At 35.8% G+C, this 27,741-nt stretch overlaps 1 protein-coding gene and 1 pseudogene across 1 annotated transcript in view; one reads left to right on the plus strand and one right to left on the minus strand.

The window, feature by feature from the left end:
• LOC141522414 (Fanconi anemia group M protein-like) overlaps positions 1–27,741 on the minus strand; it is a 141,099-nt gene that overhangs the window by 100,817 nt on the left and 12,541 nt on the right. Inside the window, exons 6-11 of the mRNA XM_074235849.1 lie at positions 27,031–27,163; positions 26,418–26,546; positions 25,440–25,523; positions 21,272–21,450; positions 18,696–18,902; positions 16,629–16,839 (exon numbers count right to left, since the gene is read on the minus strand). Coding sequence (XP_074091950.1) covers positions 16,629–16,839; positions 18,696–18,902; positions 21,272–21,450; positions 25,440–25,523; positions 26,418–26,546; positions 27,031–27,163 — 943 coding nt within the window. The remainder of the gene's footprint in view (positions 1–16,628; positions 16,840–18,695; positions 18,903–21,271; positions 21,451–25,439; positions 25,524–26,417; positions 26,547–27,030; positions 27,164–27,741) is intronic.
• Positions 21,638–23,008, plus strand: LOC141520504 (small ribosomal subunit protein eS8 pseudogene; annotated as a pseudogene).

The following is a 27,741-nucleotide window of genomic DNA, read 5'->3' on the forward strand; positions in this document are numbered from 1 at the left end:
TTCAATATTGAAATATTTAGGGGCGGCTATGTGGTGTAGTGGATAAAGCACCGACCCTGGAGTCAGGAGTACCTGAGTTCAAATTCGAACTCAGACACTTAATAATTACCTAGCTGTGTGGCCTTGGGCAAGCCACTTAACCCCTTTTGCCTTGCAAAAACCTTAAAAAAAAAAACCAATAATTGAAATATTTGTTTGAGGGCACTTTAACCTACAGACTGGAAACTCCTGAAAGGTGGCAGTTGTTTCAAAAGATTTTTTTTTAAATCTTAACAAATAAATATACTTTCTGTTGATCAAAGAAATAGTATTCTCACATGTGCACATTATTTTTTTAATGTATGTAGACTTTTCTCTTTTAACAGACCAGCAAATTCATCAATATAAAATAGGGAGTTCTTGGTGTCAAACGCTATTCCAATGCAGAATGGCAACCTCTCTGCCACTTTCAGTTGGAGAAAAGTGTCCAGCATATAGATATTAAGTGATCTGCCCAAATTAATATAGTTATGTCAGATGCTGAGGCATGATTTTATCTGACTCTAAGGACAGTTCTTCTGATTATTATACCACACTGCCTTATGAATAAACACAATACAATAAAAATTCATTCTAAAAGGATGAGTAATTCCTTGAATTTTTTCAGCATTATGTATTTTCTCACTAAATTATAACAAATATAAAAATCATTATGCAAGAATCAGAGTTCCTCATATTTTAAAAAAATTGAAAATTGTTTTATAGAAAAGAATGTTAAGCCAACATAACAGAATACAACATGCACACACACTGTTAAAGAACATCAAAAAAGAACCTGGCACGATATAAATATGCAGGGGTTCTATAGTCTTACTGATGTTAATTCCTAATATGCCAATCATTGATTACCATCCCTCATAACAAAGGAAAACAATGAAGCAAAACTTAACCAAAAACAAACACAAATTGAACAACACAGTCTCAGTCTGTCAGAATTGGCAACATTCATCAGCCACACTCACCTTCTGAACCCCAATGAAAATAGAAGGTGCACTTGGTCATTGCATAAACTGCAAACTGAGTTGACTTTTAGTACTTTTGAACTAATAATTTATATATTATACATGTGAGTTTAATAATTATAGCAGCTAAAATTTATATAGAGCTTTAAGGTTTGCTAAGCACTTTACAAAGTGTATCATATTTGATTCTCACAAAGGCTCTAGGAAATAGGTGATACAGTCATTACCATTTTACAGTTGAGGAAAATGAGGCAGACAAGTTAAGTGACTTGCCCAAGATGACACAGCTAGTATATGTCTGAGGTCAATTTTGAACTCTGATCTCTTAATGACTAAGGTATTTTTTTTGTTTTAATCAAATATTAATCATGTGATCTCCTATTATATAAGCAAAGAACCAGAAAAATCACCAAATTTTAGAATTAGAAGCAACCTCAAAAGTTCTTGATTATAAACCCTTTATTTTACATGAATAAACTGAGGTTGACTTGACTCAAAATAGTATATTCAATTGGATGATAGCTTCAACCCACAGCTCCTCCTCCCTTCCAACTTAAATGTGCTTTCCACATTTCCACATGATAACATAAGAAAGTTCTACTTACTGATACAATTTCCTCATTTTGTAAAAATTCAAACTTAGTTTTGGGCAGTATTATGTCTTTAATTTCATCACTTTCTCTTAATCTATATAGTCTGTTCCATAACCTAAATTCTTCTTCTGATAACGTCCAACCTTCTTTTGAGCCTTGTTGCTTCAGTCCTACAAGTTGAAACAAGTTGTAAAAACATAAAATTATAAAGTAAATCTAAAAGTATAACATTGTATTATAAAAGAAATCAAGAAAATCACATATCCCACTACTAAACATATAAATCCCAAGGAAGCAATAAAGCTCGCTTATACACTAAAATCTTCCTAGCAGTACAGATTGTAACTATAAAGAACTGAAAACAAACCAGACTGTCAATAACTGTCAAGGATGTGGTAAATAAATTATGGTAGAAGAATGCAAATGAATATTAACGTGCCATAAAAAACAAATTTGTCAAAAACAAAGAATCAAGATGTTAGAGTGATAGAAAACAATACAGTGAGATCTTTTTTTACAAATTCTTCCTAATATTTCTAGAAAAAGAACAAGATCAAATCCTGATGAAGAAATTCAGAAAAAGTCAGTGAATTCTTTGTCCCAGCCCAACATAGTATAGGGAGGCAGAGAAGTCAACTGGGATCAAGTTAGCACTATGCTGCCCATGAAGCATTCCAGCATCCAGAGAGAGTCTAAGCGCCAAGGAAAAAGGAGATCCATTCCAAGGTATTGCCATAGCCAAACTTACTACAATGGAGGTGGGTGAGAACTAGTAGCTTTGTTGCCAACTGCTTAGTCCCAAGTCACAGATTCAAGGATGAGTGAGAAAGACACCTGCTTATGTTCCCTAGTAAGGAGGCCTTGAATGGTGCACAAAAAAGGAGTATATTTAGAATCCAGAGATGGGGGTAGGCACAAAGCAGAGTCTCTTGTCCAACATCTAACCAGCCTGCAGAGGAATAACCAGGGCAAGAATCCCAGACCAAAGAGGAGAATCTGTAGCTCTGAGTCAAAAGAGTTTGGGGGTGGAGGGCAAGGGAACAGCAATTAGACTTAGCCTTGCATCAGATTACTTTGAGAGCACTGAAATCTTGAAGGCCCCCCAGACTGAAATCCGGAATAACACAACACTCAATACCCACAAGAAATCAGCAACAGGACAAGTCCAGGTCTGTCCTTCAGAAGTACCACTGAATCCAGATGTAACATTAACTCTGAAGTTGAGAAGTGGGCTGGAAGAACCAGCAAATAAAAAAGAAGCCCATCATAATAATGCTGGCAGGGAATCTCAAGACAAAAATGCAGAAAGCTAATGACTCTAAACCATCTATAATCTTAGGATACCTGGGTATGTAGTAGATAGAGCACCAGGTCTGAAATCTGGAAGACGTGAGTACAAATACAAGCTAAGTGTCTTACTACCTTGGTGACACTGGGCAAGTCTCTTAAACTGTCTACCTCATTTCCCCTTCCGTAAAATGGAAACAATAATAGGACCTACCTCCCAGGGTTATTATGAGGAAATGAGAGAACTATAAACTGCTTAGCACAGTGTATGGCATCACATCACAATATAAATGTTAGCTATTATAGTTGTTATTATTATTATTATTATTATTATTATTATTATTATTATTATGGTTAACTCAAAAAACCCCAATCATTCATCATCATCATCATCATCATCATTATTATAAGGGTTAACTCAAAAAAAAAACCAAGCATGGATACAAGCTCAATTAGAATTCACAGAAAAGATGAACTAAGATGTATTTATAATTGGAATTAGAGAACTTGAGCTAAAAATTAGAAATGAGAGCAATGAAAGAAGCGAATTAACAGCTTGGCACAAAAACTATAAAACCTTGCCCAAGTAACAAGCTCCCTAGAAATTCAAATGGAACAAATAAAAGCCAGTTGACTCCATGTCTCAACAATGTTAAACAAATTTTAAAACAAATTTTAAAAAGTGTTTAAGGACTCCCAGCCAAGATAGCAGAGAGAAGACAGGCACAGGGCTGAACATCTCCAGATCTTCCCTCATATATGATATGAAACAAACTTCCTAACAAAAATCTGATCTATAAAACCCAGAAAGGATCTGTCTTCCATGTCCAGGCACAGAGGGTAGACTCTCTGCAGGGAGCACAAGACCAGTGAGACTGGGAGCCTGGATCGGCCTCGAATTAGCCTGATTAGTGGCAGGACAGGAGCCCGGGGATCATGAGGGCCTGAGAACCAGACTGGTGTGATCAGTAAGCGGGGCTAGAGCCTGGTCAGCCAGGGGCTCTGGCCAACTAGGGAGGAGAGGCACTGGTTATGGCACTAACCATCTGGAGCTTGCCAGCAGGGCTGGAGGGAGAGTTATGGTGCAGAGGAGCTGCAGACATTGATCCCTGGGCTCCTCTGGTCAGGAAGAACTAAAAGTCCATACCTTCATTTCAACTGAAGCCCACCTCTGCTCCAGGCTAAGGGCAAGCAACCAGCTCAGCAGTGAAAAGGGAGAGTGGATTACCTCACCCCAGGGCACAGGCCACCACTGATCAATAATAAAAGTATTCAACAACTTCAACCACTCCCTCCAGGACAAGGGAGAGGGCCTCAATCAAGGTCATGGACACCCAAGAGAAAATAACCAGCACCCCCTGCTGTCCAGGTGGAGATATTACCTCAGTGAGCAAAACCTCTAGCACCACCTACTGGCCAGCTAGACATATTACACTCAGTGAGTAAAGCCTATAGGGATCCCCACACCAAACCTCTGTGAACTAGCCCCTCTCCAAAACAAGGTCTCAGGATAACAAAGAAAAGCCAGCTCAAAGGAGGGCAAACACACTGAAGGTGGCAGTATTCAGAAACAAAATACTGGGTAATAAGAATAACGTGAAAAAGAGGGAAAAATACAATCAGAAGTAAGACAGCATGGACAGCAATAAAGAGGTAGTAATTATTAACTTTGAATGTGAATGGGATGAACTATCCCTTAAGACATAAGTGCATAGCAGAGTGGATTAAAAACCAGAATCCTGCAATATGCTGCTTACAAAAAAACTCATTTGAAGCAGAGAGATACACATAGAGTAAAGGTAAAAGGTTGGAGAAAATATATTTTTGCTTCAGCTGAAGTGAAAGAAGCAGTACTAGCAATCCTAATCTCAGACAAAGCAGCTGCAAAAATAGATAGCAATAGAAGAGATAAGGAAGGAAACTATATCTTCCTAAAAGGTATTATAGAAAATAAAGTGATTTCAATACTGAATATGTATGCACCCAGTGGGATAGCATTCAAATTCTTTTTTTTTAGGGGTTTTTTTTTTGCAAGGCAAATGGGGTTAAGTGCCTTGCCCAAGGCCACACACACAGCTAGGCAATTATTAAGTGTCTGAGACCGGATTTGAACCCAGGTACTCCTGACTCCAAGGCCAGTGCTTTATCCACTGCGCCACCTAGCCGCCCCAGCATCCAAATTCTTGGAGGAGGAGGAGAAGCTGAAAAAACTACAGGAAGACACAGACAGCAAAATCTACTAGTGGGTTAAAGCACTGGCCCAGAGTCAGTAGTACCTGGGTTCAAATCTGTGTGGCCTTAGACAAGCCACTTAACCCCATTTACCTTGCAAAACCCTAAAAAGAAAATAAAAACTCTACTAGTGAGAGACCTCAACCTCTCACTCTCAGATTTAGATAAATATAATCATAAAATAAACAAGAAAGAAGTTAAGGAGGTAAATAAAATAGAAGAAAATCTAGACATGATAAACTTGTTGAGGAAATTGAATGGGGACAGAAAGGAATATACTTTCTTTTCTGCAGAACATGGCACTGTGACTATGTACTAGGACACAAAAACTTAATGATCAACTGCAGAAAGGCAGAAATAATGAATACATCTTTCTCAGATCATAATGCAATAAAAATCATATGCAATATTGGGCCAGGGAAATATAGTGGGAATTTTTCTTTTAGGTTTTTTGCAAGGCAAATGGGGTTAAGTGGCTTGCCCAAGACCACACAGCTAGGTAATTAAGTGTCTGAGTCCAGATTTGAACTCAAGGTACTCCTGACTCCAGGGCAGGTGATCTATCCACTTCGCCACCTACCCGCCCCTTGGGCCAGGGAAACATAGACCCAAAACTAATTGGAAACTAAATAACCTCATTTTAAAGAATGAGTAGATCAAATAGTAAATTAAAGAAAGAATTAATTATTTTCATCCTACATAATGACACTAATGAAACAACATACAAAAATCTATGGGATTGACTCAAAGGGACTGTCAGGGCATATCTTTAAATGCTTACATGAATAAATTAGATAAAGAGGAACTCAATGAACTAAACATGTAACTAAAAAAAAATTAGAGAAAGAACAAATTAAAACCCCCCCAATTGAATACCAAATTAGAAATTCTAAAAATTAAAGGAGAAAGCAGAAAAATTATTGAATTAATAAATAAATTAATAAATAAATTAATAAATAAATTAATTAATTAATAAATAAAACCAAGAATTGGTTTTATGAAGAAACCAATAAAATTGATAAACCTTGTCAATTTCATTAAAAAAAAAAGGAGGATTGGGAGCCAAGAAGGTGACATGAAGGGATGGAGTCTTAGGAGCTCTCTGATAAAAACTCATAAACTAAGGACCCTAACTAAACTTTCGAGAGACAGAACCCACAAAGGGACCCAGTGAGGCAGTTCTCCTACTTAAGGTAACCTGGAAAAGAGCAGAAAGACTGTTCCCCAGGCCGGAGGGGCTGCCCGCCAGAGGGGTGGCCCACCAGAGCCAAAGAACTTCAGCCTCCAGAGGCAGCCCCAGGGTGCTGGGAGCCTCAGGTCACAGCAGCGGGGGAGTCTCCTGAGCTGCACCCCGGGGAGCACCAGCACAAGTGGGGGAACAGCGGGGGACCTCTGCCAGAGCAAGCACATGGAGCCCAGCCCTCAGGGCACACAGCCAGCAGCCTGGTCTTTCGGCAGCCTAGACCCAGAAACAGAAGCAGGTGGAGCCGGTAAGCAGGAGCCCCCAGGGCATGAGCCCACTGAGCTGAGAGAGGGAAGTGAAGAGAGAGAAACTGCCCAACTCTGTCCTCTGCCCCTGAAACAGGACTCTGGAGCTCTGACCACATTCAGATCCTGATCGCAGTCTAGGCCCCCCCCACCTTAGCCCCGTGGCAGAGGGGGCCGCTTATGGTCATTCACAGACCAGGAGGGAGGACAGAACCTCACACAGAGACCCTTGTGGGAGTGTCCCAAAAGCTCAGGAAGCACCCCCAAAAAACAGGCTTAGGCTGGGAAAATGAACAAAGAAACAAGAGGAAGACCATTGAGAAATATTTTGCAAATGAGCCCAAGAAGGATCAAAATACTCCGTCTGAAGATGAGGAAGCACAAGCTCCTGCATCTAAAGACTCCAAGAAAAACAGAAATTGGGCTCAGGCTATGACAGAGATCAAAAAAGACTTTGAAAATCAAATGAGGGAGTTGGAAGAAAAACTGGGAAAAGAAAGGAGCTGCAGGAAAAACATGAAAATGAAGTCAGCAGCTTAGTCAAGAAAATCCAAAAAAATGCTGAAGAAAATAGCATGCTAAAAAACAGCTTAGGTCAAATGGAAAAAACAGTTCAAAAAAGTTATTGAGAAGAATGCTTTAAAAAGCAAAATTGGCCAGATGGAAAAAGAGATAAGAAAACTCTCTGAGGAGAATAAATCCTTCAGACAAAGAATAGAATTCAGGGAGATTGATGAATTTACCAGAAATCAGGAATCAATACTTCAAAACAAAAAAAATGAAAAATTAGAAGAAAATGTGAAATATCTCATTGAAAAAACCACTGATATGGAAAACAGACTTAGGAAAGATAATTTGAAAATTATTGGAATACCCCTGAAAGTCATGATCAGGAAAAGAGCCTTGACATCATTTTCAAAGAATTACTACAGGAAAATTGCCCTGATATTCTAGAAGCAGAGGGCAAAATAGAAATGGAGAGAATCCACCAATTCCCCTGAGAAAGAGATCCCAAAAAACCAACCCCCAGGAACTCCCAAGTCAAGGAGAAAATATTACAAGCAGCCAGAAGGACACAGTTCAAATATCGTGGAGCTGCAGTCAGGATCACACAGGACTTAGCAGCAGCTACAATGGAAGCTCGTAGGGCTTGGAATACAATATACCGGAAGGCAAAAGAGCTTAGAATGCAGCCAAGAATGAACTACCCAGCAAGGCTGAATGTCCTCTTCCAGGGAAAAAGATGGACTTTCAATGAACCAGGGGAATTTCAAAGGTTCCTTTTGGAATGGCCAGAGCTGAACAGAAGGTTTGATCTTCAAATACAGGACTCAGGTGAAGCATGGAGATTGGAGGAGAGGGGGGAAATATGAGGGACTTAATGAGGAAGAACTGCATGTATAGAAAAATGATACTGATAATATTTAGATGAACCATCTCAGTTAATAGAGCAGGTAGAGGGAGCTTTTATAGTTGAAGCACAGGAGAAAGCTGAATTCAAAGATAAAATACGGTATAAAAATGGAGTCAATAAGAAAAAAGGGAAATGGAATGGGAGAAAAAAAAGGAGAGGGGGAATAGTCCAAGCTATTTCACATAAGTTTTTTTTTATTACAATGAGCTATTGCAATGATATGGAAGGGGGGGCAAGGGGAAATGAGGGAACCTTTGCTCTCATCAGAGATGGCTAGGAGAGGAAACAGCAAATATACTCAATGGGGTATAGACAACTGGAGTAAGAAGGAGGGGGGAGCAGGGGGAAGGGGTGGGGATGTGAATAAAGGAGGAGAGGATGGACCATGGAGGGGACAGTGGTCAGATATAACACATTTTCTTTTTTTACTTCTTGTAAGGGGCTGGGATTGGATGGCCTGCCCAGGACCATAGGGCCAGGTGGTATGGGGGCTCAGGGCTTCTTGGCCCCAGGACCAGGGATCTGTCTGCTGCGCCACTCAGCAACCCTACAGCAGAGTCAGAGTGAAAGGAGAGAGAAAATATAGTACATGGTAGTGGAGAAATAAGAAAGGAGGGAGTTGCGATCAGCAATGGCACCGTTGGAAAAATATGGAAGTAACTTTTGTGATGGACTTATCATAAAGAATGTGATCTACTCACGACAGAGTTGATGGTATTGGAACAAAGACTGAAGCACATTTTTTGTTATTATTTGGAGGAGGGTGCAGGGCAAGTGGGGCTGGGTGGCCTGCCTGGAGCCACATAGCAGGGTGATCATTGGTTGTCTGGGGCCGGATTCGGACCCAGGTGCTCCTGGCTCAAGGGCCAATGCTCTGTCTGCCACCCAGCCACCCCTACTATTATTATTATTTTATTTTATTTTGGGTCTTTTTTTTTCTTCTTCTTTTTGGTTTTTGCAGGGCAGTGGGGATCGGGTGGCTTGCATGTCACATGGCTGGGTGATTATTGAGTTTACAAGGCTGGATATGGACTCGGGGTGCTCATGGCTCCAGGGCTGATGCTTCGTCCATTGCACCACCTGGCCATACCTACAATTATTACTATTATTTTTTTTAATTTTAATTTTTTTTCTCCCCCCTTTACTTTTTTGCCCAAGCAAGTCTATCTATATTCATGAGGGGAGGGGTATTTTGTTTACTTGTAAACAAGTATATTTTATTAATGTAAAGAAAAACATTTGTACAAAATGAGAATAAAAAATAAATTTAAAAAAAAGAAGAAAACTAAATTGCTAGCATCATAAATGAAAAAAGGTGAACTCGCCACCAATGAGGAGAAAATTAAAGTAATAATTCATAACAATTATTTTGCTCAACTCTATGACAATAAATTTGAAAATCTAAATGAAATGGAGGAATATTTACAAAACTATAAGTTGCCTTAATGAAGAAATTAAATACCTAAACAATCCTACCTCTGAAAAAGAAATTCAACAAGTCTTCATTGAACTCCCAAAGAAAAAATCTCCATTGCCTGATGGATTCACAGGTAAATTCTATCAAACATTTAAGGAACAATTGGTCCCAATTCTATATAAATTCTTTGGAAAAATAGGTGAAGACAGAATTCTGCCTAACTCTTTCTATGATACCCATATGGTTAAACCAGAAAGAGTTAAAACAGAGAAATAAAAATATAGACCTATCGCCCTGATGAATAAAGATGCAAAAATCTTAAATAAAATCTTAGCAAAAGAACTACAAGTTATCACTAGGATAATACATTATGATCAAGTAGGATTTATCCCAGGAATACAGGGGTTGGTTCAATATTAGGAAAACTTTTAGTATAATTAACAGATCAATAACAAGCCTATCAGAAATCATGATTATATCAATAGATGCTGAAAAAGCTTTTGACAAAATACAGCATCCATTCTGACTAAAAACACTGGCGAGTGTAGGAATACATGGACTGTTCCTTAGAAGAATTAGCAGTATCTATCTGAAACCTTCAACAAGCATTATATTCAATGGGGAGAGGCTAGAGGCATTCCCCATAAGATCAGGGGTGAATCAAGAGTGCCCATTACCACCACTACTATTCAATATTGTATTAGAAATGTTAGCTTCAGCAATAAGAGAAGAAAAAGAAATTGAAGGAATAAGAATTGGGAGAAAAGAGCCAAAACTCTCACTCTCTGCAGATGACATGATAGTATACCTAAAGAATCCTAAAAAAATCATCTTAAAAAAACTACTGGAAACAATTAGCAACTTTAGTAAAGTCGCAGGATATAACATAAACCCTCATAAATCTTCAACTTTTCTATATATGACTAGCAAGATACAACAGGAAGAGCTAGAAAGAAGTCTTGAATCAGGGTGGGGTTTTTTTGGATTTTTGAAGGGCAATGGGGTTAAGTGACTTGCCCAAGGTCACATAGCTAGGTAATGATTAAGTGAAAAAGGCTGGAATTGAACTCAGATCCTCCTGACTCAAGGGCCAGTAACCTATCCACTGCACCACCTAGCTACCACTGGACATCATTTTCAAAAAATCTTGGAAAAAAAACACTCAAATATCTTAGAATCAGAAAATAAAGTAGAAACAGAAAGTATCTACCAGTCACCTTCTGAAATTAACCACCCAGAAACATGATAGCCAAAATTCAGATCAAAGCAAAATTACTGTTTCCAGGTCAAAGAAAAATATTTCAAACAGCCAGAAAGAAAAACACAAGCACTACAGAGTCACAGTCAGGATAAAAAAAAAAAAAAATTCAGCAGTCAATATTGAAAAAACAGAGAATTGAAATACGATACTAGAGAAGTCAAAAAATATAAAGGCTTATAGAAAAGAATAACTTAATCAACATTCTATACCAAAATAAAGGTGAAATGGGTACAGGATTTAGACATAAAGAGTGATACCTTCAGTCAATTAGGAGAACAAGTAAAAGCCTCCCTGGAGAGGAGAGTTTATAAACAAATGACAAAGAACATTATAAATTGCAAAATGGATGATTTCAACTATTTTAAAATAGTTTGCACAAATAAAACCAATGCAGCCAAGATTAGAAGAAATGCAGAGAGCTGGGAAATATTTGCACAACTAGTGCTTCTGATAAAGGACTCCTTTCTAAAATATATATATAGAACTGAATCAAATCTATAAGATAAAAGTAATTCTCCGATTGACCCAATTGTCAAAGGATATGAACAGGCAGTTTTCAGATGAAGAAATTAAAACTATTTATAGTCAGGAAAAAAATGCTCCAAATCATTACTGATTAGAGAAATGCAATTAAAATAACTCTGAGGTACACCTCACAACTATCAGATTTTCTAAGATAACAAAAAAAAACCCAATATGGTCAATGTTAAAGAAGGTGTGAAAAACTGGGACACTAATTGAACGTATTCAACTATTCTAGAGAGCAATTTAGAACTCTGACCAATGGGGCACCTAGGTGGCGCAGTGGATAGAGCACCGGCCCTGGAGTCAGGAGTACCTGGCTGGGTTCAAATCTGGTCTCGGAGACTTAATAATTACCTAGCTGTGTGGCCTTGGGCAAGCCACTTAACCCCATTTGCCTTGCAAAAACCTAAAAAAATAAAAATAAAAAAATAGAACTCTGACCAAGGTACAAAATAACTGCATACTCTTTGATCCAGGAATATCACTAGTAGATTTTTATCCCAAAGAGATCATAATAAAGGGGAAAGAGCCCATGTGTTTAAAAATATTTCAGCAGCTCTTCTTGTGGTGGCAAAGAACTAGAACTCAAGGGGATATTCACTGATTGGAGAACAGCAGAACAAGTTATGGTATATGAATGTGATGGAGTGCTATTGTTCTTGGAAGAAATCACAAGCAGGGGCAGCTAAGTGGCGCAGTGGATAGAGCACTGGCCTTGGAGTCAGGAGTACCTGAGTTCAAATCCAGCCTCAGACACTTAATTACCTAGCCATGTGACCTTGGGCAAGCCACTTAACCCCACTGCCTTGCAAAAAAAAAAAAAAGGAAATCTCGAGCAGTTGAACTTCTGGAAAGCCTGCAAAGAATTCCAAGAACTAATTCTGAGTAAAGTGAGTAGAAGTAGAACATTTGTACACAGAAAAAGCAACATTATGTGATCAACCAGGATGGATGTAGCTCTTTTTTGCAGTTCAGTGATTAAGGACAATCCTGAGAGATCCTTTATAGAAAATGCCATCCACATCCAGAGGAAAAAAACTAGGGCATCTGATATATAGTAAAGCATTTAACATTCATGTTTTAAAACTTCTTTTTTTTTCTTTCTTTCTTTCTCATGGTTTTCCCCCTTAGTTCTAATTCTTTTACAACATGACTAAAATGGAATTATGTTAAACATGTTTGTACATGTAAAACCAATATCAAATTACTGTCATGGAGGAGGGGGAAGGGAAAGAAGGCAGGTAGAAAAATGTGCTCAAAAGCTTGCAAAGGATTAAATGTTAAAACCTAACTTTGTACAAAACTCAAAGAAATTTTAAATTAATTTTAAAAAAAACTCAGCAAAACTGAACATAATAGCACACAGGGTAAAAAAAAAAGACCTTAAGACTTGTGATGGAAAATACCATCTACATCTTGAGGAAAAAACTATGGAATCTGAATACAGACCAAAGCAAACTAATTTCCACTCTAAAAAATCTGTTTCATGCCTTATGGTTGATGTTTTTACCCTTTCATGGTTTTTTCCCTTTTGATCTGATTATCTTTCACTAGGCTGCTATTATTATTATTATTATTATTATTATTATTATTATATAGCACTTAGTTTCAGTGGTTTGGGATTCTTTCTTGGAGGCAATGTGCATCCTGATTTCTTGATTCTCCTTACTTCATTCTGTAAATCTTTCCATGCTTCTCTGAATTATTATACAACTTTTGAGATGTGTGGGTCAAAGGGCATTAATCATTTTGGTCATCTTCTTTGCATTACACAAACTTTTCAAAATGGCTGGACCAAGAAACAGTTGTATCAGTATACTTATCTATGTGAGTCACTCCTGTCACTCCTGCAACATTGTCTATTCCCATCTTAAAGCATCTTTATTCCAAAAAAACCAAAATTGACTCTAGACTTTTAGAAACAATTCTTTATCTATCTGCTCAAGTATAAGATTTGTCCTCTACTCTTTATTTGTCCCCTTCATAGCTCCTTAGTCAAAACCTTTAACTACAAAGAACTCAAAATTAATTGGATTTCTCCTCTCCAGACAAACTTTTCTTTACTATTTTGATACCAGTCCTTGAACCAAACAAGGTACTAATTACATATTTTCAAAAATGCTAATCATAAGTCTACATAATAATAGTGTCAAAAAAGCCCAAAACAATGTGAGGATCACAATAAAATGGCAAAAATAATTTAAAAGTGCTTATTAAGGAGCAGCTAGGCACAGTAGATAGAGCACCACCCTGGAGTCAGGAGGACTTGAGTTCAAATCCAGTCTCAGACACTTAATAATGACCTAGCTGTGTAGCCTTGAGCAAGCCACTTAACTCCATTGCCTTGCAAAAACCTAAAAAAAGTGCTTATTAAGCTATGGCTAAAAGAGGATAATCAATCATGAAAGGAGTGACTAATTGCCCGAAGAAGACTGTTGAATGTTAAGCTGTAACAGAGGGGGGAAAAGCTATCACTCAAGTATGATTTCATTTCTATTTTCTCTAACAAGAACAAATGTCAAATTATTTATTGACAATGTACAAAGAAAATTGAAACACAAGAGGAAATATGATAACAAAGAGGCACGTTTAAATTATTGAATCAAGACCATATGATTGACATCCTAGGATTTAACTTGCAGATACAATCTAAACATTACTGTTGGTAAATTTTTAGAAATTGTGGACATTGAAGAAAGTATCAGAAGGCTAGAAAAGAACAAATATTACCCAAATTTATTCAAAAAAGAGAAAAATAGAATTTTTTTTGAAATAATAAGTTGATGATGCTAAACAAGATGAGCAGAACCAGAAAAACACTGTACACCCTAACAGACAAAGAGGGGTGGATCATCATCCTTGATGGACTTGCTCCTTCCATCAGTGCAACAATAAGGTAAAATTTTGGGTTATCTGAGATGGAGAATACCATCAGTATCCAGAGAAAGAATTGTGGAGTATGAACAAAGACCAAAGACTATTACCTTCAGAAAAAAAAATCATTATTTTATTATGTAATTTTGCTATCTCTTATACATTATTTTTTTCTTCTTTAAGGATATGGTTTCTCTCTCATCACATTCAACTTAGATCAATGCATACCATGGAAACAATGTAAAGACTAAGAGACAGCCTTCTGTGGGGGGTAGGGGTAAATTTGTAAAACTCAAAACAAATAAGATCTTTCATTAATAATTAAAAAAAGAAATAAGTTGAAGATCAAGACCTAATAAAATTCCAGAAGTGTTTATTAAACAAATATGTTGTAAAAATTTCAAAAAGAATGAACTATCTTCAGCTGTTAATGTTGCCTTAGAATTAACAGAAGAGACAAAGTTTGAAGAGTAATTATGCTGAGTAGAACACAGAATCAATTAACAAGGAATAGAAGGATTGTCTTGCTACAGTGAGGGCCCTTGATTTATTCCAGATTTATCTAGTACTACAGCAAGTGAAAGTAGGAAAAGAGTGATAGTAATAATTCACAGGAAGAGTTTGGGAAGTTTTGATCATCAATTGGACAAAAGAACTAAAATCTGAACAGAGAAGATAATGTCCAATTGACCAAATTAAAACTGGGGAAGAGAAAGAGTAGAGCCAGAACAGGTAAAATTCTGAAGGGTGGAAAGAATAGAAGTTACTGTATAGATCAAGAATATATTCAAACATATTAAATCCAAGGAAGAAATAGAATTATAAAAGATCAAGACTCTTTCTGGAGAGCAATTTGGAATTAAATCCAAATGAAAATAGAACTATGCATATCCTTTTTTTATGCATATCCTTTGATTCGCAAAAAACACTACTAGGTCTGTGTCTTAAAGAGATCACAATAAAACGGTAAAAAAACCCACATGTACAAAAAAATTTATAGCAACTCTTCTTGTGGTGACAAAGAATTGGAAACTGAAAGGATGCCCATCAACTGGGGAATCTCTAAACAAATTCTGATAAATGAATGTGATAGAGGTCTACTGTTCGTAAATAAATCATGAGGGACTTATATGAACTGAAGCTAGGTGACATGAACATAACCAGAAGATCATACACACTAACAACAACATTGCATGATGATCAACTTTGTTGAACTCAGTCATTTCAGCAGCATCATAATCAAAGACAATTCTAAAAGACTTGTGATGGAAAATACCATCCTCCACATCCATAGAAGAAACTATGGAGTTTAAATGCATGCCAAAATTTACTATCTTCAATTTTTAAAAGTTATCTTGTGGGGTGGCTAGGTGGCGCAGTGGATAGAACACCGGCCTTGGAGTCAGGAGTACCTGGGTTCAAATCCGAACTCAGACACTTAATAATTACCTAGCCGTGTGGTCTTGGGCAAGCCACTTAACCCCATCGCCTTGCAAAATCTAAAAAAAAAAAAAAGTTATCTTGTATATTGTTTTTTTCTAATTTTTCCCTTTTTAATTTGATTCTTCTGTCACAACATAATTAATATGGATGCTTAATATAATTATACATGTATAACCTATATTAGATTGCTTTCTGTCAGGGGAAGCAGGGAGGGAAGAAAGATGAGAAGGAGAAAGATGTGAAACTCAAAACCTTCAAAGATTGTTGAAAACTATCTTGGCATACAGTAAGAAAAATGAATAAAAAACATGTTAATAATAATAATAACAATAATAATAGATAAATACTGGATAAAGACATTTCAAAACATAATCAGATTACTTTTGAAGTCAGAGGGCCTGGGTATAATAAATCCAACCTTTGCTTATAGGGTCTTGAATAAATGACTTAACCTTTGGGTCTTTTTTTTTTAGGTTGTTTTTTTTGCAAGAAAGTGGGGTTAAGTGGCTTGCCCGAGGTCACACGGCTAGGTAATTATTAAGTGTCTGAGACTAGATTTGAACCCAGGTACTCCTGACTCCAGGGCTGGTGTTCTATCCACTGCACCACCTAGCTGCCCCAAATCTTTAGGTCTTAATTTCTTCATCTCTAGACTAAGAAAACTGGATTCAGTTCTAAGTCTATGAGCCTATGAATCATACAGTACAAAATAAGTAGAAGAATGACTACCATACAGATTGAGATAAGAAGTCAGAAGCCTTTCTTCTGCACAGAACTGGTATCTCTAAGTCTTTCATTTTCTTGAGAGCAGTAAGGCCTCATATTTTTCTTGATATTAAAACCAATATTTATGTCTAGCTATCAACATCCCAACTAACTTTATTTTATTATGCTATGGTCAAGGTCTCTATCATTATCTTTATAGGGTCAGTCAGTGTCACCTTTCCTCTAGCAATGTACAATATCCCTCCTCAAGGGAAAAATATTATTGTTTCTTAAAAGCTGTGATAAGTAACAGTAACATATAAATTTTTAACTATAATAGAGACGGTAATAAAAGAATAGATTCAATTATTTAAAAAATACAACTTACCATCCTCAAATGAAAAGACAGATGATTTTTTACGTATTTTAGATTGCTTTGCTCGTTCATAAATTTCCTCATTGATGAACATTTTGTGTAATTTTGGATAAATTCCATCAGGAATCATACGTGGACTTCCTTGGTAAAAATGAAAGGTCCTACTATTACCAGATATAGCTTTATAAATACTTCTTTTGCAAGACTGACTTCGATTATAAGCCTGTTTTAAAAAAAAAACTTAATCTTAGAAATTATTTTGCAATTACCATTTTGCAGTAATAGAAGTTGTTTTTGTTGTTGGTGATGGTAGTGGTGTAACTTTATTCTACATAAAATAATAAATAAAACTTTAATTATTCTAATCAGGTGAATTTAGAAATTGACTAAAGGGCAAGAAAAAAATGAGGATAGATGACATTTATATAATTCACTAAAACAGTCAAAGATCATTATCCTAACTGATCCTCTTTTCAATTAGCTTCAAATAAATTTAATAATGAATACATTTCTCTATCTCACTGTATAAACTATACTATGTTTAATCTATCTTTGCAATAGCTTTAATCTAATTAGCATAAATTATCAATAAACAATAATGAGGATTTGGGGCAGAAATAAGAGGGGCTCTGTTTGATTAAATTTTAGTCACAAAAGAATTAACAGCACAATATATTCATTTATAGCATAAATTTTGGAAGAGAGAGGACCATTTGCCCAACACACTGCAATAGATTTTTCTTCTATATTGTTATACTTCAAGGCAAACAATATGAATTACAGTATAGCCATATCTGCCTAACATCAGTCTAGAATGAGAACTATGTTTCTTAAGATAACTTAGTCTAGTCAAGAAAGTAAAGTATTATAACAGGAAAAGCACTGGCTCTGGAATCAAGAGGACTTGGACTCCCATCTCAGACAGAATTCAGATCTGTTAGCTATACGATTTTGAGCAAATCACTCAATCTGTTGGGTCTCAGCTGCCTCCCTTGTTTAATAAGGGCATGGGAAGGGATAGGCAGGGATGGGAGAGTGGAATACATGTAGCTAAGGCTCCTTTGAAGTCTTAAACTATGATTCTTAACAATTTATAAACAACTACCCATTCTGTTGGAGAAAGATTCCTTTCAAAAGGATGAATAGTTAATCTTTTTCATATTCAAAAATACTGAATACTGAATTAGAAAAAAACTTTAGCAATCTCTACTTTTTAGCTAATAGAAGTAAAAGCAATAATAAATGTTTTACATTAATAAACAGAGCTATATTTTTCAAGGTATGATCCTATGTGTATCTCTGACCAATCCAGATTTATTTTCCCAGTTTTACAGGTAGGGAAAGTAATAAAATTACAGTCAAAGTAAAGAATAGGTATTCCAACTACTAATCTAATACTTTCCTGCTTACATCAGGATACATGACTTATTTTGGCTACAGTGAGCATCCTATAATTAAATTTGGGCTAACACAAAAATGTGCTAGAATTTTATAAATAGCTATAAAGGAAATAAAAGTTTTACAAGAGTATTACCAAGGACTACATAAATTATTATTCATAAAGAACAAACTAATATAATTTTGATTGTGTAGAAAATGAAAGGTTATTTTGTAAAGGAAGCAAAGGATAAATCTGGAAGTGTCAATGGAAAACAAAGAGTGAAAAGTGAAAAATAAGAATCCAAGATGAGAACATGAATGACTAAGTGTAAATTATTAATAAAAGTCAACCAAAGTAAAAACAAAAAGCTATCCCCAAATACAAAACATAATTATGTTCACCTTTATGCTTATGAAGTAAAAGCAAGAAAATGTCTTTACAGTTCATTTGCAAAACCTTACAAATATTGTTCATTACTAAATGGGGGATACCAAAATACCATGGTATGTATATAAAGGAAAATTATTTTATATTAATTTGGCTTAAAACTCTTTGAAAAGCAAAACTATTAGAAATATTTAATGGGAAAAATTAATGCTCCTGTTAGTATTCCTGAAACTGAGTCAAAATTTCATTTTGCCTACTGCATAAAATGTTCAAACTTTAACCATTAAATTATGCACCAAAAATATACATACACCTTCTTCTCTTCCTTCTGTAAGAATAACAACTATCCTGCCTTGACGTTTGCGACCCGTTCTGCCCATTCGTTGTACAAGACGAACTGGACTCTTCTGAGCATCGAAACAGATTATTAAATCGACTTCTCCTATATCTAAACCTTCTTCACCAACACATGTAGAGACCAATGTGTTATAACCACCATCACGAAATCGTTTTACCACCTAAAATAAAGATCATTAAAACAAAAATCAAAATAAAGAAAAAGCAATAGGAGAATTTTCTAGCACTTTATGTGGTTCTCTCCCTTGTTCCTAACACATTCACTCCTACAACATACTTCTTGGTATACTTCTCTCTTATAGAATGGAAGCTTCTTGAGGCAAGAACTGCATCATTTTCTAACCTTTTTATCACCAGTATCTCTTACGGAGACTGGCAAAAGGAGGCACACTTCATGTTTATTGAATTAGATCTTTTTGTGTGTGTGTGTGTGTGTGTGTGTGTGTGTGTGTGTGTGTGTGTGTGTATTCATAGACATTCCCAGAGAAAATTCTTAGGAGGAAAAAATCCCTCCCTGTACTTTCCCCCACAGACTCCAAAATTTTATTTTAGTACAATCTGGTCACAATAAACACAAAATAAAGAGAAAAGATAAAAAAGCAAAAACAGGCCAGGAGGAAGGGAAGAAATGGCTAAGGGCATTCTCTTTTAGATTTGTCTTGGTGAAAGAAGAATTACAAGCTGATTTTATGTCTACAGATGAGCCTACAGATCTTTTAAAACTATCTCAGTCACTATTGAAATATGAGGGTGAGTCATCCCAAAGAAGACTCAAACAACCAATTCATTTTGACTAGAGAAATAAAGTTTGAATGGACTAAAAATATATCTTTATTCTATATATCTTTATTGCTATACTATTTTTAATAATCAAGGAAATTTTGATTTCTTATTATGTTTCAGAGCAGAGAAAATTCTGAAGGGTAGAAGGACTGGAAGTCTTGATGACAATGAGGAAGTACAAGAGAAATAAATTTTAGGGAGAGTTGGAATCATACAAGTCACACTTACTAGAATGTCTTTAACTACAGAAATGGAATGCTTGTGAGTACAAGCAAGATCTAGTGTATGATCATCCCTCATTATAGCTGATGTGTATAAAGGAGTAGGGCATAGGACTTGAAGAGGCTGAGGAATTTGGAAGAGTGTGAGAAAGCATCAACATCCATATTCAAGATGTGATTCAAGCACCAAGCTCCTAAAGAAAGGAGGGAGAATGTCCTGGGGGGCTCAGATTTCTACAACTACTATAATTTTAACTGTGTAGAAAATGAAAGATTATTTTGTGAAGGAAGCAAAGGATAAAACTGGAAGTGTCAATGGAAAGCAGAGTATTAGAACTCTCCCTCAAAGACCATTAAGGGTAATGGGCTGAGCTGGAGAGGATAGTCAAGCATATTGTACTGTTAGAGAGGAATTGTTCTCAGTGAGAGCCAACAGATAAGAGTATTAAAGAAAGATATCCAGGATGAAGAATTTACTCATATAGAAAATTCTAAAAGGTACAGTAGAAGGGAGAAGGTTTCTAGTGGGATATGTGTGACACTGGATAGAGGGATAGGGACAAAAATATAAGGAAGGAAAAGAGATTAGTTTCCTACATGCAGAAGGAGAGAAGCAGCAGAAATAACAAGGCAATAGTGGGAGAACTCATAATTATTAAATAGTGTTACTGAAACAATAGGACTGGTTTTGTGATTGTTCCATTAACTTGGAGAGCTGGCAGAAGGAAACCAAGAACTGCAGAGAGGAGAAAAGAAGTTGGTAGTGGTTCTATTTCCAGCATTCTTCCACTGTTTCCCATAATCAGCAGAGGGTACTGGTAGGAGTCCAGATGCAAGTCTAGGCTCAGCCTGGGACCTTCAGGGTATAGGTGGTCTTGCTCTACTCCTTCATGTGATAGGTAGAAGAGAAAGATAGGGAGGGGAAACGATATATATATAAATATATGGGGGGGGTTACAAAGAATAGTGGTTTTAGGTCTCATTTGTAATACATTATAAATTGTATGGAAAAGAGACAAAAGTTATACAGCATTTTCCCCAGAAACAAATAGGCATGTGAAATTTGGGAACCATTGCAATATGCAAGCATGTGGTATGGTTCAGTATCCATCTGGATCTTAGCTGTGATATTCTCACTGTTCTCTCTGGGAGGGGGACTATATTAACAATTTCTAATTTCTGAAAATGCTTAGAAATTTCAGAGAGAAATATATTTCATCAGGATTACTTGTTTTTTATTTTTTCAGGATTACTTCTTACCATACTTTTAAAATGTAAAATAATTTAAATAAAAACTTTTAATCTTAAAATTTCTTAAAATTATATTTCTGAATATTTTCACTTAAAGAAATTCATTTTTAAATACATCTCAAAGTACTTCAAACACAGTTCTAATTTTATTTTCAAGTCTAATGTCAAAGCAAATTGCCCTAAGCTTAGAAATTTATTAATGATTCTATAAAGGACATAAGTGAAAAGAATCTCAAAATATTCATATTTCTTTCATATCAATAAATTCTGATTACCTCAAGTTGTTCTTTCTGTGTTAAACCTTTTGTGCTTTTTCCTGAAGCATGGCCAACAAAAGTCATAACTCTAATAGTTGGCTGGCGTTGGAGCATTTCTGCAATTTCTTGAACACTATCTCGAAATGATGAAAATATCATAACCCTGGTATCACATTTTTTTTCAGATGTATTTTGATCTATTTAACAGAAAATATATTTTGAAGACACATAAAAAAGCACATGCAACTAAATATATTGGTTCAAAAGGCAAAGATATATAGCATTAATTCAAAATATTTCTTTCCAAAACACAACTGAGTCAGCCCACACCAAATACATCCAACGCGCAATTCACCTGTGGACCTCAAAGCCCATTCATGTAGTATGGTTCACATAATCAAAAAATTAAAGAAAAGGTGAGTACATAAGCCAGCATTGCAACATCACAAACCAAATTATCCCTTAACTAACATAGCTCTACTTTTTCACATTACTAACACTATGGAGTCAGAAGAATTTTTTTAGCTTTTACAAAATACATGCATAATTAGGATTTTTATTTTAAAACATTATATGACTCATCATAATTGCAATAGACAATACTATTGTATGAAGCATTACTTGCTAATAGGACCTCTAGAATAGATTCCAAAATTTTAGAAAACACCATCTGCATTTCAGTATAATTGCTGCTCAGTTCTCAGTTGACATCAAAAGGTTGCCTGCAGGGGCAGCTAGGTGGCACAGTGGATAGAGCACTGGCCCTGGAGTCAGGAGTACTTGAGTTCAAATCAGGCCTCAGACACTTAATAATTAATTACCTAGCTATGTGGCCTTGGGCAAGCCACTTAACCCCATTTGCCTTGCAAAAACCTTAAAAAAAAAAAGAGAAAAGAACAGAAAAAAAATAACTTCTTCAAAGCTAAAAATAACTGTTGACTTTGTGAGGAATCAAAACACAATAAAACAGAACCAAAAGAGTGGAAAAACTAGAAGAAAATGTGAAATATCTCATTGAAAAAACAACTGGGGGGGGGGGGCAGCTAGGTGGTGCAGTGGATAAAGCACCGGCCCTGGAGTCAGGAGTACCTGGGTTCAAATCCGGTCTCAGACACTTAATATTACCTATCTGTATGGCCTTGGGCAAGCCACTTAACCCCATTTGCCTTGCAAAAAAAAAAAACTAAGCTCTTTGCAGCTTGCACTAACCATGAGGATCTCCCAGGATAACTTGAACAGCACAAACAAGTGCAATCCAGACCACAAGAAGTTCAAGCCACCCACCCAGCAACACCAAAATCGGCCCCTGCCACATCCACACTATGCAAATCCAAGGAGGCAACAAAAATGGGTGCTGAAGCTTGACGCGGGCAGCTTCTCTTGGGGCTCCAAGTGCTGTACCTGAAAAACAAGGATTATCAATGTGGCCTACAATGCATCCCACAATGAGCAGGTCAGGACCAAGACACTGGTAAAGAATTGCATTGTGCTCATCAATAGCACCCAATACTGCCAGTGGTATGAGTCCCACTATGCCCTTCTACTGGGCAGGAAAAAGGGAGCAAAGCTGACTCCTGAGGAGGAGGAAAGTTTAAATAAAAAGCACTCAAAGAAGATCCAGAACAAATATGAGGAGAGGAAGAAGAATGTGAAGATCAGCTCACTTCTGGAGGAGCATTTCCAGCAGGGCAAGCTCCTTGCCTGCATCGCATAAAGGCCAGGCCAGTGTGGCTACGCAGAAAGCTACATGCTTGAGGGCAAAGAACTTGAATTCTACCTAAGGAAGATCAAAGCCCTAAAAAAAAAAAGCCCTAAAGGGTAAATAAGCTCATAACTTGAACATTTCACTAAATAAATCCCCAGATTACTTGATTGAATAAAAAAACAACTGACCTAGAGAACAGATTCAGGAAAGTCAATTTAAAATTATTGGGATAACTTAAGTCATGATCAGGAAAAGAGCCTTGACTTCATTTTTAAAGAATTTCTACAGGAAAATTTTCCTGATATCCTAGAAGCAGAGGGCAAAATATAAATTGAGAGAATCCACCGATCTCCTCCAGAAAGAGATGCAAAAAAAACCCCACCCCACCCCCAGGAATATTATAGCCAAGTTCCAGTATTCTCAAGTCAAAAAGAAAATACTACAAGCAGCCAGAAAGAAATAATTCAAATTTTGTGGAGCTACAGTCAGGATCACACAGGAGTTAAGAGCATCCATATTAAGGGCTCATAGAGCTTGGAATGTAACATTCCAGAAGGCAAAAGAGCTTGGAACCAATAATCAACTACTCAGCAAAATTGACCTCTTTCAGGGGATAACATGGACTTTCAATGAAACAAGGGAATTTCAAATGTTCCTGTTGAAATGGCTAGAGCTGAATAGAAAGTTTGATCCTCAAGTACAGAACTCAGGTGAAGCATAGAGAGGATGGAAAAGAAGGGTAAAAATTATGAGGGATTTAATGATGATGAACTACATATACTCCTGTATGGGAAGATGATACTGATAATACTCATATGAACCTTCTCATTTATTAGAACAGGTAGAAGGAGCTTTTATAGACAAAGCAAAGGAGAGAGTTGAATTTGAAGGAATAAAATATTGTAAAAATGGAATAATGGATGAAAAGGAAATGTACTGGGAGAAAGAGAAAGGAAAGATCGAACAGACTAAGATATTTCATGTAAAAGAGTCAAGAAATAGCTTTTGCAATGGAGTGGAAGGAAAGTGAGGGGGAGGGGCGTCCATTTCTTTAAATTAAAAAAAAAGAAATACAAAAAGATGAGGAAGAAGGGAAAGTAAAGGATGACTTGAAGGTAAACTGTGATAGCTGAAAAGGTGGTGGGACTCGAAATAAAATTTGGAAGGGAAATTTGGAATGGGATGAAATGCATTTTGGTCACATCAGTTCAAGCTATTGGAAAATTCAAATGGAAAGAAAAGGAAAATGCTAAATGTTGGAGAAAATATGGGAAAGCTGAGACACTAATGCACTGATAGGATGTAAAATAATCCAACTATTCTGGAGAGCAATCTTGAACTATGATCAAAGGGCTACAAAACCACATATACTCTTTGATCCAGCAATATCACTCCTAGATCTGTATCAAAAAAAAGACTTATTTCTACAAAAATATTTTAGCAGCTCTTTTTTGTGGTAGCAAAGAATTGGAAACTTGAGAGGATGCCCATCAAATGGGAAATGGCTAAACAAGCTATGGTTTATGATTGCAATGGAATACAGTTGTGCTAAAAGAAATAACAAGATGATTTCAGAATGACAAGAAATGATCCACAGCCAGCAAACAGAACCAGGATAACAATGTACATAGCAACAGCAATATTGTACTATGATCAACTATGAATGACTTATCCATTTTCAACAATATAATGATTCAACAATTCCAAAGAACTCCAGAGAAAAGAATTAATGGAGCTTGTATGCAGATCAAAACATACTATTTTTTTTTAGGCTTTTTGCAAGGCAATGGGGTTAAGTGGCTTACCCAAGGCCACACAGCTAGGTAATTATTAAGTGTCTGAGGCAGGATTTGTACCCAGGTACTCCTGACTCCAGGCCTAGTGCTCTATCCACTGCGCCACCTAGCTGCCCCTAAAACATACTATTTTTCACTTTGTTTTTTGGTCTGTGTTTTCTTTCACAGCATGATTAATATGGAAATGTTTTGCATGTATAACCTAAATCAAATTGCTTATTATCTCAGGAGGGGGAAAGGCAAGAAAGGAGACAATTTGAAAATCAAAATTCTTTTAAAATAAGTGTTAAAAATTATTACTACATATAACTGGGAAAAATAATATATTCAAAAGTCTTAAACATCTATTCAATTAGATTTAATACTGCCTTACTGACCTTGTTGGGACCAAATAAAATTTTACATGAACAAATTTGGAAACAGAAAGATACTACACAAATGCAAAGAGGTATTATTTTCATCATAAGCTTCTCTTGCTTTGAAGATAATGAATATGGGGGCAGTTAGGTAGCACAATGGGTAGAGGACCACCCTGACCAGTCCTGGAGTCAGGAGTACCTAAGTTCAAATCCAGTCTCAGACACTTAATAATTGCCTAGCTGTGTGACCTTGGCAAGTCAATCAACCTCACTGACATACATAAAATTTTTTTTTTAAAAAAAGAAGATAATGACTTACAACATACCTTTCCAGGTTCTGAAGTGTTCAACAACAACTTCTTCTAATTTTTTTAACTTCGGATGGCTGTAGATAAATTCATCATTGTTTCCTAAATTTTTTTTAAAAAAGGATATCTGTAATTTCAAAAATCACATATATATACTTCAAAGTTCTTAAGGATTGATTGTTTTCAGAACTAATGACTAATGTGTTGAGATTTACTTAATTTGAAACATAATTTTGATATAGATATGTCATGCCTGCATGCTTTTAGAAACAAAAGTAAAAAACTGAAATTCAAGTTTTATTTTGAGAAACTTCAGGGAAAGGGTAGACCAGAAGACCTTTAAGGTGGCTTCCAACTCTTAAGATTCACTGAAATTATCAAATTCTAGTGAAAGATATGCAACACAAAGAGCACACAAACTAAAGGGAATAAGCAAATACAAACAATTTTGCATATCCTAAATATAACTTGAGCTTTAAAAATCAGTTTTGTTTTAGAAATAACTAGCTATAGCTCACTGTCTCTCGCTCCCTGCCAATTCCTTTTATGTGTTGTAACTTCTTTTAATAAATTTTTGTTTTATTTCCAAAAAAAAAGAGAAATAACTAGCTATAAACAAGAAAAGTGTAAGCATTTAATAAGTCTATTGCAGGATAAAAATATGTAGTAAGATTGGTTAAAATTAAACATGATATAAAGAACATGTTAAATGAAGTTAGAAGACCTAATATTGAATGGTTTTATCATTTATTAACTACAGAATTATAAGCGAGTTACCTAATTTCTCTTTACTTTATTCATCTTTCATCTGTATAATGGGATTAAAAGTCCTGCCCTACTTACTTTACAGGGTCATTTAAAAGATTCAAACAAGATAATGCAAAAAGAAAATTTTCTGTAAATCACAAAAGAGTAACATGCAATGCAAGGAACTGTAAATGCTATTTTGAAACAAAAGAGATACAATTCAAAATAATAAAGATAAATTCTACAGACCTCTTTGGTTGGGATTCCCATCAACAATTCCTGAAGCTGTATTTCTATCTGAAAATATGTTTGCTAGTTGTTCAAAAAGTTTCATGAACTGTTCATTCCTGCTAAGTTCATTTTTGGTTCGAGTCAGTCCTTTTAAAAATAAGGAAAAGTATTTTTCCATATAAATTACAAATTTAATTAATGACTTCTAATTAATTTTAAAAAAAGCATAAAGTATTTATTGATCTAGAGCTGTGATTTTATTGGCATAAGGAGTCGTGATGAGGAAACATCCTCTACCAAAGCAGATCTACAATTGCTAAATACTTGATAGTTTTAGAGAGTTGCCTGGGGCACTGAGAGATTAAGCAAGATTTGCCCAGGATGACACAGCTACTCTGATTCTAAACACTATGCCATGCTGTTTCTCAAAAAGTGTGAATTAAATTTTTTTTTAAGTTTGCATGCCCATATATCATTAATGAATAACTTGTTTTTTCTTGCAGATTTTATCAAAATCACCCATCACAGCATAATTAAATTATTTTGCTAGTGATAAAGTACTTTAGAATGTTTGTTTCTCTTAAATTATATATAAATAGCAAAAAGTTTAGATGGAAAATATTTTGTTTACCTTTAGTTCCATCCATAATCCCACAAAGGAAGATATAGAAGGATCTTATTCCCATTTGCTGCAGCAATTCATAACCATGATATAAACTAATGCATATAGCAAAATCTCCTTCAATGACACCTTGTTGTACACCCTAAGAAAACAATCAGTTATCAGGCTAACTGAAAGAAAATAAATTTGATCAGTACTACATAATCAAACTGTCATGACAACAGACAGAATATCAAAATCAAATGACTGATGAATAGAAATCTGGTGAATAAACTAAAATAGACTGAAAAAATTGTCATTAGATATAATGATTACGCAAGCACTGTTAACTGTGGAGCATTTCAGATGGATGAAGTCAAAAGTTAGACAATATGTGACTCTTATGAATGTCATCACGTAAGTTTGCAACATGGTGTTTCCTTAATATGTCACCATGAGGATTCTAATAAAATACAATATCTGTAAACTTGCTATTTTACTATCTTGACTATCAAATTTTTTAATACACTTTTAAATGAAATTTTAAGTGTTTCTTTGCTTAACATACCAACCAGGCACCAATGCATTGCATCCTCAATTTCAATTTCTTTAATATTCAGGAATTTTCAGAGACTGTGGTGTTACATGATTCATAGTCACATAGTACTGTTGCTTAAAAAGATGGGCCTTTGTTTCAGAAGCTAGGAGTCACTAAACACTTTGAAGTTTTCCACATGCAAT

The sequence above is a fragment of the Macrotis lagotis genome, chromosome 4 (genome assembly GCF_037893015.1).
Source record: "Macrotis lagotis isolate mMagLag1 chromosome 4, bilby.v1.9.chrom.fasta, whole genome shotgun sequence".
Classification (NCBI taxonomy): domain Eukaryota; kingdom Metazoa; phylum Chordata; class Mammalia; order Peramelemorphia; family Peramelidae; genus Macrotis; species Macrotis lagotis.